This window comes from Leuresthes tenuis, unplaced genomic scaffold (assembly GCF_036924035.1).
Source record: "Leuresthes tenuis unplaced genomic scaffold, fLeuTen1.0.hap1 SCAF_10, whole genome shotgun sequence".
NCBI lineage: Eukaryota > Metazoa > Chordata > Actinopteri > Atheriniformes > Atherinopsidae > Leuresthes > Leuresthes tenuis.
Window position 1 is genome coordinate 15296336 of NW_027325364.1, and position 17918 is coordinate 15314253.

Sequence of the window (17918 nt, forward strand, 5' to 3'; positions counted from 1 at the left end):
GAACCTTTGCAAAGGAACATAACAAAGTCTTTAAGATGAATGTTTTTTATGATTATTTAAATTTTTACAGTTGTATTTGAGCCTCTGAAGAAGAGAGTATTTCTACATATGAAAAAGTTGTAATTCCTACAATTTAGATGTGAATACCTCTAATATGTGTCAGTATCCTCAAAGCTGAGTGGCTGAGCTTCAAAACCATATTCATTAGATTAAACTTAAATAGCTCCAATATCAAAAAGTGTCAGTATCCAAACGTTTCCAGACCTAATTGCATGTATCTGTGGTCGTGTTTTTTCATTCAATATGTGTTAGATTGGCTGACATTTAACCAAATCTTGCCCATGTAGAGCTCAACATGAGATAAAGCAACGACCTCAGCAGTCGATAGACATACAATTTAAAAATAAAGCTGAGGAAGGAATAAGAAAGAAATAGTTCTAATGCACATGACGGTGAGTAAGTGAATGGCCCTCCCCTCGTTTTAAAAAAGGTCAAGCTCTTTTCCTTCCTCTCACTTTCTTTTTTCTTCAGTTTGAATGTTTTCCTCTGCTTCTGTCTCACAGGGGCCCTTAACCCCACTGATGTCTAAACCATACATGTATGTGTCACCCCTTAGACGTGGCAGTGGGCTGTCCGTTCGGAGGTGAGGAACGTGGAGGTAGAGTATTGATCTTTAATGGTCAAAGAGACATATCCACACAAGGTCTGAAGCTGAGCCAAGAGCTGCGAGCCGCCTGGACCCCCAGTGACAGTTTGCCTGGATATGGATTCACTCTCAGAGGAGGCCAGGACCTGGACAACAATCAGTATCCTGGTAAATACTCAAAAAGCCAACCCTTCTTTACTAAGATCCCCATGATATCATCAAACAGAGTTGCATTCTTGTACTTCACCGTTTTCCTTCCAGCCCCTCTTTATTCTTGACCTCCACATTTCTTTGCTCCCAAATGCTCTCCTCCTCTACCATCTCCATGTTCTTCCCTATTGCTTTCCTCTCTTTCTCTGTTAAAGTCATCAGAAGGGGGTATGGGGATGTGTGCCATGAGCTCCTGCCGCATCCATTCTTTAGGGATTTACAGTACTCAAGGAGGAGGGAAAGTAAGAATAATAGTAATACATTATCCACATGTTCTGTTTGCCAGACATTCAAGTCTCTGCCTATACCCCCTGAAACCGAGAGCAGACAAAGCAACACTCAATCAAATTACCAGCAGCAGCTCCCTGCTTTTTATACTCCCAAAGCATTATGATTAAATGATAACACAAACTTGAAAGGAGTTCATTTTAAAGCTATTTATATATATGAATTTAAAGTTGAAAAAGAGGGGGTGTTAAACAAAGCAGGTCTGTAAAACCATTGTTTTTCTCCCTTATTTTCTCCCTAATTTGGATCCGTTCTGCTCTCAGCAACACTGCTCGGCCTGAAATGGAGAAATTGTTCAGTTTTACCTTTCCCTTTTCTTTACCCCCACTCTCTTTCCTGCTCATTCAGCAACTATAACAGATTCCTTCATTCTACAAACAGGATATCTAAGGAAATAACGAACATGAGTACACAGAAGTTCACATGTGTGGCTTGACATCAGCTTTGCTGCAGTGTGTGTTGAGCGTGTGCCAGGCTCCGGGTCACAGTGAGACCTGTGCAGGCCCACTGCAAATCAAAAGTAAAAACACTGTACAATAAATACACACAGGGATTACAGGTTCAAACTTACGCCCGTGGGGGCCCTTTGGGAGGAAGAAGCAGGGTAGAAACTCACGGGTGGCGGGGCTCTCAGCCAACACACACACACATCATAAACACGCACACACAACTGAGCAGTGCTCGTGTCGTCTGTCATTAGAGAGCTGGCTGACGGAAGTGAGACACACACACACGGTGTGACGTTTGCAGGGTAGTAAAGTCACAGTGTTCAAAGGAGCCAGAGATGTTTGATCAGCGTTACAAGAGGACTGCACAGGCGCCTGGGAGCCCTGCTAGAGCTGCCATATGCTCCTATCAACATTAAATGTCATTAGTCTTCAGCAGAAGAGGAGGGAGGATAACGACTGTGCTCCACTTTTAGCTTTAATGGACTTCATATCAAAATTTTACATCATATATTTAGCTTTGAATTGGTGGGAAAGCATTATAAATGAAAGATAGAATGAACTAGTCATGAAAGGATAGGCTGTACAGTAATCACTTCCTTTTGCTTGATATAAAGCTTGATTACTTGATATAAAGCTTGATTACAAGCATATTTGGTTTTGAGTGGGACACAGCTGCTCTGACAGGAGATTTTGTGCAGTGAGGCTGGGGTCATCTGTGTTTCAGAAGGGTCACGCTGACTCAGGATGCATCTTAAGTTCACCTAACAGGTTAAAGGTCAGAAACTGACAGTGTTTTAGTTGTCTATCTCATATGTTTGTTGAAAGGCTAACAGACACAGAGACATGTCAGGGTGGGTGATTTGGATGCGTGTGGTGCTGAAGGGTCATTAGGTTTGCAAGTAGATTTAAAATGTATTACCAAAGCAGATTCTTTTAGCAACTTAACTGAACATTCCTTTGCTCTTTCTTCAAATGGCATTGTATTAGTTGTGATGTCATAATACTATAAGCTCTTTCATTAGACTATTACTTTATTCAAGGGCAGTATTTGCCATATGAGGATATCTCTGCAATCTGGATCACCCAAATACCCCTGCTCTTCAGCAGGAAAGCAGTACATGTGAAATTAGTTTGATAGCCAGTGGTTAAAGTGCTGCACATCCACACAAGAATTAAGAATTCCTCAATTTCTCTCTTAAACCCCCCTCTTTTTCCACTAAGCATCGCTGACCCTTGACCTTTCATCATCAAGGCCAGTCCCCCTGCAGCCAAACAGGCAGCCACGGTAGACAGCCAGTGACAGCTTGACAGTCTGTCTAAACTCTGGATGGAGGCTGTGTTTGCACAGCCACAGGACAGACACCATCAGCTAAAGCAGTTCAGTTACTTAAACCCTACCTGCTCCATACAAATACCATGAAGGTTTCCATCATTTGTAAGTGGATAAGCCTCAGTCAGAGGGTTTCTGTGCACCTCAAATCAACAGTGGTGAGCAAGCCTTGCTATGTCTAAGGAAATGGGATTTAAATGGAAAGGAAAGGGGGTCATTATTTGATTTAGCTCCTGATGCAGCCATGTGTGCACTTACACCCTCATACACACTGGTGTCCTATGCTTAAATCAGTCTTGTGTCATGCAGTTTTAAGTGAGCAAACATTGGTGTTAGATTAAGCAGCACATACATCGGTCAAACTGACATATTTGTGGCAGGGCTGGAGCTAAAGTTTCTACTTTAGGTTACACAACTTCAGCAGTGGGATGAACAGAGGAATTTTGGCTCAGATGTGGTCCTTCAGACTTTCTCTCTCTGCTGAAAACACACCTAGGTTCTGATTACTTTCACAGATTTTGGTTTAAAGGCTGAGAGCACGATCCCCTGTTTTTGTCATCCTTGCCTACTTCTTCTTTATTTTCACCTCTTTTCTCTGACTCCAGCAGAGAAAAACCCACATCTTTTTGGATAGAGTACTCTGTAACACACACATAAAGTGACAGTGGAAAGGGGACATGGCTTAAATGATTTAATGTTGTGGTTTCAGGGGGACTCAGCGACTGCATCCGAAGGCAGGAACAGATGTGCTCCTCTTAGATTCAATTAGTCTCTTTCTTCCTAAACACACAGGAGATGAAAGACACGTAAATGACACACAAAGTCTAAAAGAGTGCGCTTCCGCTCACTTACATCCTTTTGTAGAAGGTTGCCATAGGGTTTCAAGCTGATTTGATGGTCACTGAGTCACTAATTCAGAGAAAATTTCATTGGCTTTTATTTCATAGGCAAACAATTATACACTGAATTAATTAATAATGAACACAATGGTTAGATAAAACCCAAGTTGACTCTCCCTGAAAAGCATGAGGTTATTGTGTTTTTATCAGGATCACACAATTTAACTTCCTGCTGCATCTGGCAGTGGTGGCTTGTATCCATTAAGTGCCTCTTTTCAGTTTCACATTGTTCTAATCAGCACTTGTGTGTGTGTGTGTGTGTGTGTGGCTTTCATTGGTATGTGTCCCCCTGACCGCAGCCATTGAATTCCGTCTCTATTTTAAACTTTCGGAGCCAATTAAAAGTGTGTGTTCATCGCAAACCCCATGAAAACAAATAAAAAAATCACATATAGATGAGATCTGGTGCTGCTTACAATTAGGAGCCGTCCCTGCGCCGACTGTTGGGAAATGTTGTTGTTTAGCAAACTGTGATTGGAGCGATGTGAGCGTTCTAATGGCCCAGGAATGTCCCTGTCTCACAAGCACAAAAAAGGCACACAAATTCATGGATATTGCATGTGTGGACAATAAATGTATTTTGAAGACTTTATATATGAAAGGAAAAGCATGATGATGTCAAAATGTCAGCTCTTCATCACTGTGGGAGTGTGTGTGTGTTTGTGTGCGTTACATGTGAAAAATCTGTGTTTGATGAAGATTGCTGGAGACCTTGAAATCAGTCCCATCTGTGGCATTCTTTGAAGCTCACTATTTCCCGTCTCTCCTTGCTCTCTCTGCAGATCTGATCGTGGGGGCGTTTGGCGCAGGCGAGGTGTCAGTGTACAGGTACAAGTCTCAAAATAGACTCTAGTTTGTCACATTTCTGCTTCTCCTAAAAGTCTGTCAGGCTTCAAAACTGCAAGTTTTCATCTCCAAAGTTTTCTTCTGAGTTTGTTTTTGTGTGTTTTGCGTGTGCGCAGGTCCCAAGCTGTAGTGTCTGTGGAAGCATCAATGATTTTGACTCCCAGAATCCTGAATCCTGAGGATCGACAGTGTCTCTTGCCTCAGATGAATGTCATGGTTACCTGGTAAAAAGACAATCTCTCATTCCGTTTTCCCCCTATCGTGTTTATCCCTTTGTGTTTGTAGACGAGGCACCAAAGGTTCCAATCTGAAATAGGCATGTTTGAGCTGTGAAGACCTCAGACTTGTACGCTTTTAAAAAAGACAACCATTGATATTTATGGGAGTACTGAGGCTGGATAAAAATGTTTTCACCGCTCTTCCAACTGGCTTTGACAAGAGTTGGATCTTACGATTCTATTAGATTCACTGTGTGGATTGTTTCAATTAAATTTCTTTGTCATAGACAGATGGTTCTTTCAATAATATGCAAAGAATGTTTTTGAAAAACCTGCCCTTGAGCTAACACTTTCTGCAGATGACATCCTTTGATGGTATTGTGTAACGACTGATCTGGCGCGTCTGGTTACTCTTGGCTGGGTCCTTCTTGACACTTAGATTTTTATCTCACTGAGGTTTTGACAGGTTTAGAAACCAAAATGAACAAAAAAGATAAACTGAACTAATATTGGCAAGAACACAAGCAATGAATGCTGTCAAAACTTTAGATAGGTGCGAGGAGGGGTGCATACATTTACAGGAACAAGCCCCTTTTCATAGCGATGCAGACTCCACTGGTGTGATATAATTGCTTAGCTGCAATTTCAGTACGGACAGATTAATTGAAAGGATGAAACAAAGCTTACTGATAAACAAGGGATGGATTTTAAAACGTACAGACCAATGATTCATCACCAGATTTTAGATGCTGGTGATAGATGAATAAAGTTAGGAGGTGGCAGAGACTTCTAATTAGCGTCTGCGGACATCAAGAAGAGGTGGAGATGGGGAGGAGGCAGGTTGCAGGAAGTCAGTCTGCAGGAAGAATGACAGAACAGATGAGTTTTAAAGAACGGGAATTAGACTGAGTAGCTCGAAAAAGTAAAAGCCCACAAATACAGTGGACCAGACTGGTGATGACATCATTAAGAATGATGTGAGTTTGACAGCATGGTAAAACAGAGGTGGTGAAGCGTGGCAGATTGAAAAGCCCAAACGCCACAGACTGAGGGCAGAGGTGAGGTGAGGTGAGAGATCTGCCTTGTTGAACCTTCCCAAAAGGTTCATGTCAATTTCGAATAAGCAACAACAGCAACAGGGATGGAGGTTTTTAAGATGGCTGTGGCGCTGCTGTTTGTTTCGTCAACCCATTTAGAAAAGTTTACAGCACTTATGGTGATGTTTGAGAAGCGAGGACAAGTATTATTCTATTATCTTAGTTTTTAAATAAATGCATCTTGTTCTCAGTTGAACCACTATGCATGGATACCTTCCTAACTGCTTTTCGGGACCAATAACAGGTTCCTGCCCCAGGAGCCGTACTTTTGTCTATCCCGAGAAAAAAATATCTTGAAACAGGCCAAACAGTGTTGTTCCTTCAGCTGGAACATGCACAAAAGTGCAAGCCACCCTAAAACAGCACACGATTTAATGCCATAGAAAAAAAAAAACGTCAAAGGAAAACCAAATGCTGACTTTGGAACTCAACAAGCAAACAATTTCCAAAAGAATTTTTCCTGGAATTTTCTTTTTTTTTTTGTTCCCTCTTGATAGTGCAATGCATGCTTTATTGGACAGAAGCAAACACAACAGATACGGTAAAACCCAAACTAAAGAACATGAAGTGACATGTCAGAGTATCCAGTTAAGTCACTTTTCCAACATTAATGCTCACAGTCGTAATTTATTTCTTAGTTTGGAATTTGAAAGCAGACCTTGTGAGTGTGTGTGTGTGTATATCTGTGTGTGTGTGTGCAGGTGAATTAAAGCTAAAGGGATCAAAGTCTTAAACAAACATGAGACTAATGAGGCCTACTGCTGCTCTGAGCCCCAGATCTGTAACAGAAATCATTGTGCTTGCACTGCATCATAAAATGGTATGCAGTATAAAGTATACACTTTCACAAATCACACTCAAACTGACAGACGTGACAAGTATTTCACCCCTGTGCTCTAGACGTCTGCCGTTAAGCCAAAGCCTGTTTGTCTGTGTCTCCAGTGCAATAGTATAACAGCCCACTGAAAAAGCAGGCTCATATAACCTGGAAATTCAGATTTATGGGATTCTGCAATTAATGTGAAACTGCATAATTCTGTTTTGATTATATTATTGTTCGAGTGTGTGGAGGACTGGCTTTGAACAGCCCGGGGGTGAGTTTAGTTTAGAGGAACCATTCTGAAGTTTTCTGCTGCTTTCGCCGCAGTCTGTTGTTGGTCCTATCTTATTTGGGTTAGAGCTGCTGTGGGACTGTTTGGATGGGAGACATGGGCTCGGCAAGTGGCCATTGTGGTTTCTGCATAGTGGTGTGTGAGTATTGGCAGCGAGCGAAAAGGGAACTGGGTTTGGGTCGGATCAACATGGAGCACTAAACTGTGTGAATTTTGTCAAAATAAAACTGAGCTTATTTAAATAAACCGGCATAAAATTTTGGTCCGTGGTAAGGAATCAGAAAAGATTGAGGTCACACATACACACACACACACACACAGTCAGATAGAAGCAATGTAATTCAGAGATGTTGTAGGTACTTATGTTTCAGAGACGTGAAGGTTTGAGACATTTGGGTTGTTTTCCATGTTATATTACATTTAACATGTTATATCACGTATGAATTTTGTTCACTTGTGTTTAACTTACTCCAGCATCCAAACCCAGAAAAATGTAGTTTAATGTCGTACATTTTATTTCAGCTGGCTGTTAGTGGCATCATATAACATCGCTTTTATAACTCAATGCATAGCTGAATCATCTCATGGCGAGTTAGAAATGTTATAGAAATATTTTGTTCGCTCGCGTTTCTTGCAGTTTTTCTTTATTCAAACAAAATGACATAACCTGAATATGTCTGACAAAACAACATAATGCGCACAGAACTCTAAGACATTGCCTCGTCTGGAAACACAATTTTCGCCTCACTTCAAATATATTTTCATTCATCAAAGACAAAGACCCCCATGATCCCGTCTAGCCTCCCAACATCTATTCTGTTAGATTAGATTAGCCTTTTTGTCAAGTTTCTTGTTTTGAAGCCAGTAAAATGTGAAATAAACAGCAGTTGTTGCTTTGAACGATGTTAGGAAATTATATCCCTATTTGACCAATAACTTAACCATTACATTATTTTCTAGTCTTTGAACATTCCTGAAATTCCTTTAGAACATTTATAATGTAGGCCACAGTTTTTATTTGTATGAGTATGGCATCCCATACAGTGAAATCTCATGTTCTTCATGCAGGACAATGAAAACAAAACTCCAGATAATTAGAGATATCATTCGGAAACCACAAACAAATTTGCTTTATCAGCTTAAAAGGCGATGATATATTGTGTTTCCAGTTTGTTTTCTCCTGGAAAAATACCAGTATTTCAGGTTTAAATGGTCTTATTTGAAGGACAGTAAGTTACTATTTTGTTGCGGGAGTCTAACACTTTGTGATTTGAATATAATAGTAATATGTGAGACCCACATCTTGGGCTGAGGATGAAGAGGCAGTCAAAAAGGGAAATAGGCAGCTGCATAATTGCATGAATTATGGCCAGTTATGCTGAAAAAGAAATCGTTTGGCGGCATGTGTTGACCGGCCTCCTCAGAAGTCAGAAGTGCATGCACATGCCAAATGGCAGCACTCAAGGCCAAGTGAAATGCTTGTCCTGATTAAAAAAGAAGGGAAGTCACAATGCAAACAAGAACACTCTGAGACTGCATACCTCTGCCAAGGCTGGATGTAGAATAATCCTCAATCCAAATCCATTTCCGAATTTGCATCAAAAGTAAGTCACTTCAAAGTTGAGCCATGCCTCACTTTTGATTAAATTGTCATGCAAACCAGTTTGTAATTCTTTTAGTTATTCAACCACATAACCTGCTTGTCAGAGTTCAAAAATAGTCCTCTAATCGGATTTCATGAAGGTTTTTGTGTGGCTGTGGCGTGGGTTGTTAGGAGCAGACCCCTGTACAGTCTGTATGCTCGGAGGGCCGTCCATCAGTGTGTGGGATGGTGGAGCACGGATGCATTTTGGGGAAAATTACATACAGTGATGACTAACTTGGGGGTCATTTCTGAGCAGCCTGCACTTAAGTGTGACACACAGTGCTTATTAGAGTCACACCCTGCCAAATCTGTGAAACACAGATGCTTACATTCAACACATATTAAATCAACACGAAACCCCCACGAACTCTGTGCTGCACACATTTTCACAAAGCAAAACTACTGTGGCTCATCATTTTTGTGTCATCTGATGGGAATTCTAGTTATTAACGAGCACCGACAACATCTGCATTCTGACTGTTTGGGTTTGAATTAAACCAAACAAACAATAACACATTAGGTCATTTGCTTCATGCCTCATATTTCAGAGTCTCCGATGGAGAAGCAGGAGTATTACATCCGTGGGCTTCCCCAGATTAGTACATATTAACAGTACAGGCCTCCCTTTCCTGTTCTTGATTAAAGAGGTGATAACACGCAAAAAAAAACATGCTTACAAATAGGGTAATACACATAAATAGAGGAAATGCAGAAATGTTTCCCAGTCTCCCATGTCTGTGTGTCTAATGGTGGGGCCTCTGTGGTAATTTCCACCACCCCCTGGAGTACAGGAAGGAAGAAATGCCTTGTTTAGAGGCTGTTTATTTAGTTAATTAGTGATGCATTATAAATCTTTATTTTTTTTTATGATCTTGCAGCAGAAATGTCTTCAACAAATAAAAGCAAGCAATTATTTGAACTTATTCTAAGGTCACGTTTACTTTTAAACAAAGGCAGCAGAGAGGCACCTGTGTTTTGGTGTGTATTCACCACACATTTCGTGCTGATTATATTTACAAATGGGACCAACCTGCAAGAGTTTACAACATACTTCGAATTAACTTAAAACACATGGTGGGCATTTTCTAGATAATACTGCAAAAATGTGTTAATCTTGCAGAACATGCTAACAATTTTCACGTCTCGTTCCGATCTCATGTCTGTCTTCTTAATCATTTTTTTCATCTAGCCTGAAAGTGGAGGTGTGTGCAGCAGTGAGCGGTGTGGGGATTCCCAGCTCTGTAGGTAAGCAGCTGTGCACAGTGTGGTGGTTTTAGGTAGAGGGAGGCAATAGCAGAAAAAAACACAGAGGGTGGGAGTGGAGTAAGAGCCAGACAGACATGTCATACATCTTACTAGATTTTCCTGCTGAGGCCTATCATATTTACAGTGGAGGTGTACTTTGGTTCCATTGTCTAATTCTCTGCAGAGTAAAACACCTACACATGGCTCCTTACTACATAACTAATGGGCCAGACCATGTGGATTTAAGTGGTGTCTGGTTACCTGAATACTCTACCTGTCCCCTCACTCTGTCAAATCTCTTTCCTTCTTCCATCCTCTGTCACTATCCTCTGTACAGATCTGAGAGCTGAGCTGCACCTGGATTGGTTAAAAGGCACCAGAGGCGGAGTTAAGAGAGTTCTCTTCTTGGACTCCCAGCAGCCTCAGCACACGGGACTTCTGAGGCTTGGTCACAACCACCCACATGCATGCCTGAGCCACATGATTTATCTGAGAGTAAGCAAATCACACAGTGCACACATGCAAGCTCTAATTACTGAACCTTCGCAATGATGCTCTGACTCTTAAGGTAGAACCATCTGCGCTGACTGTTAGACTTAATGTTTTAACTTGTTTCTGATGTTTCCCAGGAGGAGGATGAGTTCAGAGACAAACTGACCCCCATCTCACTGGCCCTGAACTACAGCCTGGCTCCACCTACTAATGACCAAACCCTCCCACCTGTTCTCAACCAGTACAGCAGCACCTTCCTTCAGGAGCATGTGGGTACACATACAGTACTGTGGAAATATACACACAGTGTTGTTAATCATTGGGTGGACCAAGCACCAGTTTTAGTTTGGAACCACTTCCAAATAATCTGTCAACATCAGTTTTAGGTAAATGGTGTGATGGAAGTTTGTAGCAAGAAGGTGTTACAGCAGAGGGGACAGAACAGTCCAAATCAAGCTCCATTTCAGTGAGATGGCATTGATTCTAGTTAGAATTCTGTACAATGATTACTATGAGAAAAGTTGAATATTATTGTAATGACATTAGCCCAACCCAAGCAGCAGATTTATTTTTCTTTTACTAAGAAAACCTAAATACATTTTAAAAAATGCTTTACAAACATTGTCATCTAGCTCTGGGGCTACAACCAACGTTTCCTAATGTAAGGCCGCCCAGTTAACCTGTTAGTTCAACCTTGGGATATATGAAATTACTTTTCGAGCAGTATACTGCATGAAGGTAAAACTGAATAATCAGTAAGATGAAGAAATTGGCTGCTGCACACCAAAACCCACGCTCAGAATGTATTGTTTAAACGTGCAAGCCTGATGGAAAATGTGCACTCTTCTGATTGCTCCTCCACTTGCAGGATTTGTTCAAATAAACACTTGGAACTTTTACTTTTTCCAGAGCTGAGTTTTGATGTGCTGGAACCCTTTGTTCATTTTTGCTTCGGGTTCTGAATCATGTTCATACATTCATGGATCATACAAATTAAAAAGTCACCTCATTAAAAAGGCTGTTCATGCTGGTCATTGCATGTTTTAACAACAACAGATGAGTGTAACCATAGAGACGGGACTTTTTTCTTACAAATTCTATTTCTGCAGACTTTAACATAAAGCTGGCCACAGCATTTCTGAAAGAAGTCATTAGTATGAGTTTCATTGTGCAAGTATGTGCCTGTACATACACAGCAGCTGCGTCCTTAATTTTGCCCGATTAATTTTTTCTATTTTTGGCTTCATGATTGTTCCTGGCGTACCTTAAACATTTCCCTTGTCCATGTTTCCCTCTTCCTTCCAGGCTTACATCCTCCTCGACTGCGGTGACGACAATATCTGTGTCCCCGACCTCCAGCTCTCTGCCAGCATGTAAGCTTCAATCGGTCACGCCCTCTGACCTCGACCTACGATAACTAAACACTACAGGCATTTGAATGCAGACACACATGCACGCAGAGCTAAAACAAAGAAAGTTTGTCTGTTATTCCTCCAACAATGAACCAGGTTTACACTGAGATTGCCCACATTATAGTTCCATTTACCGCGTGTGTGTGTGTGAGAGAGTGCGCGTGTTTGTGCGTGTGTGTGAATTAGCCCACTCTGTTAGTGTTTCCAGCTGTGCGACATCTCCACGGCAGCGTTATACAAACATCCTCTCACCGTCCACTCACTGACTCACACACATGCACCTTGTTAGGGTTCGTGCTGGCATCGGGGGTGTTGCATTCTTTGAGGCTGACTGCACATGAAGCCCATTTTGTTAGAAATGGTAAAATTGACAAAAAAATGCAGGCTTTTTTTGCGTTACTGCAGCAAAGTACCTAATTTTTGTGACATTATGTACAACACATACACGCAGGGATCACACAAAGCTGGTGATTGGAGATGACAACCTGGTCATGTTGACCATCACTGCCTTGAACCAAGGAGAAGGAGCCTACGAGACTGAGCTGTACACACTGATACCACCAGAGGCTGACTACATTGGAGTTGAACGCAGGGTGGAGGTAAATACACATTTCACGCTTACCACAAAGAGATTATTTCTAAATCAATCACTCTGGCTTTGTATTAAGGGCTATATATAGGGGATAGATATATAAGAGTAAGACATCTGCCCCATCATGATCGCAGACATGCATCAAACAAACAAGTGTGCCATTTGACATTTTGGTTACAGTACAGCATCACATCCTGTTTTGTCTCTGCGGTGTGTGTGTTTGTTTGCTGTGATTAAGTCAAGGCTATCAGCAGGATATGCTTTACTGGCAACTGCCCAAAAGCCCCAATTATGATTTACAAGCTGCATTAGTGACCAAGGAAATGGATAGGGTCAGCTTGTGCGTGGAGGTGTTCGTTTGCATGTGTGCGTGTGTGTGTGGGTGCGTGTGTGTGTGTGTGTTTGTGTGGGCTAATGAGTGTGTAATGGCGCTGTTTGATTGATTATATTGTTACTGTCAGAGCATTTATCACTCTCCCCCTCATGTCTTCCCCCTTCCTCCATTGCTCGGTCCCAACTTTGATGACGTAACACTTCTCTTTCCTTCGATACTTAACACTCACTCTTCAAATATTTGTCACTTTCACTAACTTTTCCTCACTCGTTGTTCCTGTTCCTCTCCTTCTTCTCCCTTTAAATCCCCTCTGTTTTTCCCCTCTAACAGTCTCTTTCTCAGTTAAACTGCGAGTACAAGATGATCAATGAGTCCAGGATGGTGGTGTGTGACCTCGGGAACCCGATGGTGACTGGGACAGAGGTGAGTTCTGACACACCAAAGCTGGAACACACACACACACTTTTCAATAAAACATCCACACTGCGAAGGCACTGTTACCCGTCAGGTTTAATTCACACTGAATGATGGTTTCCAGTGATTAGTGATCATCACCTTGACCCTCATTCCACACACTCTGACTCCCATGGCTATGCTTTATACTCAGCCTGTGCACGCATGTGTAATTTTTAACTCTTGAATGGCAGACACATGCAGGAAGCCGAGGCCTTGTAAAGTAAAAAGCTGACCCTTCTGACATGAAATTCTACCACCCCTTTATGCATATACATATTACAAAGCATGTCACAAGCGTGACTGTAAGGTTTTCTGTTGAAGATGCTGAAGGCCATTTGCATTTGTGTTTTGGAGGTGACACACAGCGCACTGATAAATCAATTATGTGGTCATGTTTCACGGTTTGGAGGGAGAGGGAGCATAACGTGGCATGTGAAAGGGGCAAGCCGTGTGTACGTGTGTTTTGTGTGTGCTCCCCAGCTGTCCAGATGTTTCCCATATTCAGCTCTCCTCTTGCCCTGTTCAGGAATCCATGAGCTTATACAGAACATACGTCCTCATACCCCCATTCAAGCTCTGCTTCTATTGTGCTGCTTGATAGAACTCTGATCACTGGAGTTCATTCCCTGTGCCACATGACACAGCTGTGGCGCTTCACTGAGCAGACTGATCAGTGTAGGAGGTACATGCCTGAAGGAAAGTCGATTTTGCCCCATCTGTGTCTCTGACTTTGCTCTATATATTCATATATATCAGTCGCTGTTTCGACCGATGCCCGGGATGCCATCTTGCATTAACTTTTGGAGAACAACTTTGAGCAACAGGATGCTGTCTGCAGTTCACTTAACGGCCACATGTGCTATCAATAACAAAGTCACACAGTGCATTGCACTGTGCTAAACACTGACAGTACTGATTTTTTTTCTTTAAGTGGTGACCCCAGTGTAAAGCCCACAGAAACTACTACAATGGGCCGAGACATTTTCTTTAACCGCCACCTCAGGATAAACCACCTCTCCCACTGTTGTTCTGCATATTGTTTTGCTGAATTATGGCTAAACACACAGAGGCAAAGCTCTGTAGCTGCCAAGCCAGCAAAAGCCAAATGCAGAAGCACTGTATTCGCTATGGCAATATGATATTTAGAATACACAGATGATTAAAACAACACAAGTGCATGTTTTGGTCATTTCTTTGATGAACATGTACCATCTAGTGTTATCAAAAGTCAAGCTGACCATAGTGTCTGAGGCTTAAAGTCTTAAAAGCCTTAATGTGAGGTGTTCTAAAGACAAATGTTAAAAGACTAAATTGTGTTACATTTGACTTCTGATAGTGTGATGGATCTGATAGTGACGACTTCCCTCTGAACGACACATTTGGTGCCTGTGTCTTCAGATCTTCCTTGTCTGGTTCTTCCTTTTCCGTCTCTCTAATATGTCCCATAAAGAAGGCTTGACTTTGTAGTCCCGCCCCCCCCCCCCCCCCCCCCCCCCCCCCCCCCCCCCCCCAGGCCTGGCTCTTGAAGTTTTAGTGCGAGTCTGCATGCTGTCATTTCATTCCCTGGGCCATGAGTTTGACCTGTTTTTAAATGGTGGTTCACATACGCATGTAAATATTCCCGCACACTACCATGCATTCGCTGGTGAACTAAACCCACCACGTGTTTTGAGTTAGTCCGGGAGACGGGGGATTTGAATTGAGGGGAGACAAGGAACTTCACTTTGGTTTTTAAGTATGTGTCTGTAGTCTGGCTTTTCTCAGATCTAATAATCTTGCTGTTATCAACACACACACATAAACACACACACACACACACAATCCTGATATTGTGATTATGAAATAACAGCAGAGGATCTAGTTAACAGTGATTTTACAGTCCTTGTTACCTTTGATGTATAGATGCCTCTAACTCTTGGCTATCTTTGTTAAAGTGCCATCTTTCTTCTCTTGTGACATGTTTTATATACATTCTCTGTGTTTTTTGGTTTCCTTCACTCCCCTGGCCAGCTGTCTGTTGGTTTGAGGTTTTCAGTCCAAAGGTTGGAAGATGCTGGACCAAAAATCAGCTTTGAGCTACAGATCCACAGGTGACACTCACGCATATCCCCCAGCCTTCCTCTCCGCCTCACACCCACATATACACAAAGAGTCGTTTGTCTTTCCTCTGATTCATGTAAATAAGGTCTGCGTCCTGAACTTGTCACTGTCTGCGGTCTCATGAAACTAAACACAGAGATAGAAGAAGACAGATGGCCCAGAGGAACTCGAGACAGGAGACAATTTCTGCATAAAATGCTCAGATGACTTCATTGCAGTGATTTCAACACATCACATCACTAAACACAACTCTCCTCCATCAGGAGAATTCTTCTTGGAGTCATTTGAACATAGAAATATAGCATTTTCAAGGGTTTTGTTTTCACTCAAACTGCCTTATTTGAAATTATTGTAACAGTTGGATACAGAATGCAGGCAAGTCCACACACCCAGGTTATAACATGTAAAAAATGAAAATATCATAAGGTGTCAATTTTGAAACCAAAGCCTATAAAAAGACAGTGAAAACAAGTCAAATCATAAATGAAAAAAGATTAAAACCACACAATCGTGCCCATTCCTTAATTGTAACTTTGTAACTAATTTTGCTCATGCTTGCTCCACAGCTTATCTGTCTAATTACAGTATATCTCCCATGCTTTTATGCTCAGCCTTCTTTTAGTCATGCCACAGATTCAGGACCTTTGGCTGGGCCCCTAAGTACACCGATCTCCTTCATAGATAGCCCTTTATAGATTTAGACCAATGCACTGAGCTATCATCATGCTGAAAGGGAAAATGCGTCTTCAGCCTCAGCTTTGTTGCAGACACTTGAACCGTTTGTGCTAAATCTGACTGGCATTGTGAGCTGTTCATAAATTCCTCGGCTTTAACTAAAGTCCCTGGTCCATCCGAGGAAAAGCAGCGCCAAACCTTGATGCCACCAAAGTTCACTGTTGATATAGTTTTCTTGTTGATTTACTGTGATGATACCTTACTTATAATTTCTACCTTAGTCTCATCAGACCAGATTTTTCCACATAGTTTTGAGAGATACTGTCTTTGAGTTTAGCTAGGCTTGTTTGTTTTTTTCTTCAGGCATGGCATTACCACGCTCGCTACTATTTGACATGAAATGGAATATGATTTGTTGATTCTGAACACAGCCACGTCCTCATTTAGAAACCGCTGGACACACTAAAGCAAACACATGATTGTAAATTCTTGATTTTATAGTGTTTGATTTGTTTTCACCATCTTTGTACGGTTGCAATTTTGCAAATAATGTGGAACAAGCTTTGACGTTCAACTTGTTTTAATTGCATTGCATCACAAAGATCTACCTTTTTAAAAGCGGTGTACTGACTTATTAAAGGCAATATTATTATTTTTTTGTCTCATGGTTAAACTGACTCTGAATCTCTCCACAGCTCCAACAAAGATAACTCTGACAGCAACCTGGTCAGCTTGAATCTGTCCATTGTTGCCAGTGCTGAGCTCAATTTACGAGGGTGAGTCCAACATCTTTGCATGTCAGACTGGGATTTTTTTCCTTGTACGCTTTCCAAACATACAGCTGATCTTATTTCAGTTTAAACTTTTTGGTCTTTGCTGGACAGAACGTCTCCTTTTAAGATGTTTGAATTTGTGGGCTACGCTTGTATACAGATAGAGAACAACACAAAAACACATGTCTTGAAAATAGATTTGAACTAATCATGCACACATGGGGGATTTGTGAGGCTCTTCCATGTTCATGAATGCCCACGTGCCCTCTAATACACACACATGTACGCACTCTTCAAAGCTTGGAGCCTGTCACGCCGTTGTTTGGGTGTGGTCAGTTTTACACACAAACACAGGAGCGACAAGGACAAGTGGGAGGAGAGCATGTTCCAATGTTTATACTGCTGGACTGTCCTGCTTTAGCTATGCCCATGTAGCATGTTGGATTTTGCATGTCATATTTCAAATCGAGGCTGTCGTAACGCGGTAGTGGAAGCTTAGTCCCGATGAAACTGTCAAAATGAATTAAGATAATTACATAACTTGCAGCTTAGAAACATTAAGCCTTCAGTTGGGGAAATACTCATTTTTTCCCCCTGAGATCAGACTGCCTGGAAATGTTTGGTATTGTGTCATTAAATGTGTCAGAGTAAGCTTTGCAATGTTACTTTTCAACACTGGGGAAATCTTACTATTGATATTTTCTGTATGAAAGATTTCTATAGAAATCTAGATTTTTCACTGTTCAGTTCACCTATTCATAAAACTCCATCCAGTGTGGCTCTTCATCATAATCATCATCCTCCTCCTGCTGTCTGTGCTTCTTTCAGGGTGTCTCATCCCTCTCAGGTGGTGCTGCCGTTCCCAAATTGGGAACCTAAAGAGAAGCCTGTCAAAGAGGACGATGTTGGACCACAAGTGACGCACATTTATGAGGTACACTTCAGCTGATTGTGTCTTTGTCTGTCAGAATGATCATGCAAAAACTACCAAGCTAGAATTCATGAAACTGAGTGAAGAGGTGGAACATGGGCAAAGGAAGAACTCCTTAAGTACTGGTGCACTTGTTGTGCCCTTTCAGCTTGCATGGTTGAGTCAAGG

At 41.6% G+C, this 17918-nt stretch overlaps 1 protein-coding gene across 1 annotated transcript in view; it reads left to right on the top strand.

Moving 5' to 3' along the window:
* The window catches only part of itga8 (integrin, alpha 8), a 40268-nt gene that overhangs the window by 17616 nt on the left and 4734 nt on the right, over positions 1–17918 (top strand). The window contains exons 13-24 of the mRNA XM_072394359.1: positions 617–814; positions 4605–4650; positions 4785–4892; positions 9930–9985; positions 10323–10480; positions 10615–10746; positions 11783–11850; positions 12341–12488; positions 13146–13238; positions 15282–15361; positions 16742–16822; positions 17648–17753. Coding sequence (XP_072250460.1) covers positions 617–814; positions 4605–4650; positions 4785–4892; positions 9930–9985; positions 10323–10480; positions 10615–10746; positions 11783–11850; positions 12341–12488; positions 13146–13238; positions 15282–15361; positions 16742–16822; positions 17648–17753 — 1274 coding nt within the window. The remainder of the gene's footprint in view (positions 1–616; positions 815–4604; positions 4651–4784; positions 4893–9929; positions 9986–10322; positions 10481–10614; positions 10747–11782; positions 11851–12340; positions 12489–13145; positions 13239–15281; positions 15362–16741; positions 16823–17647; positions 17754–17918) is intronic.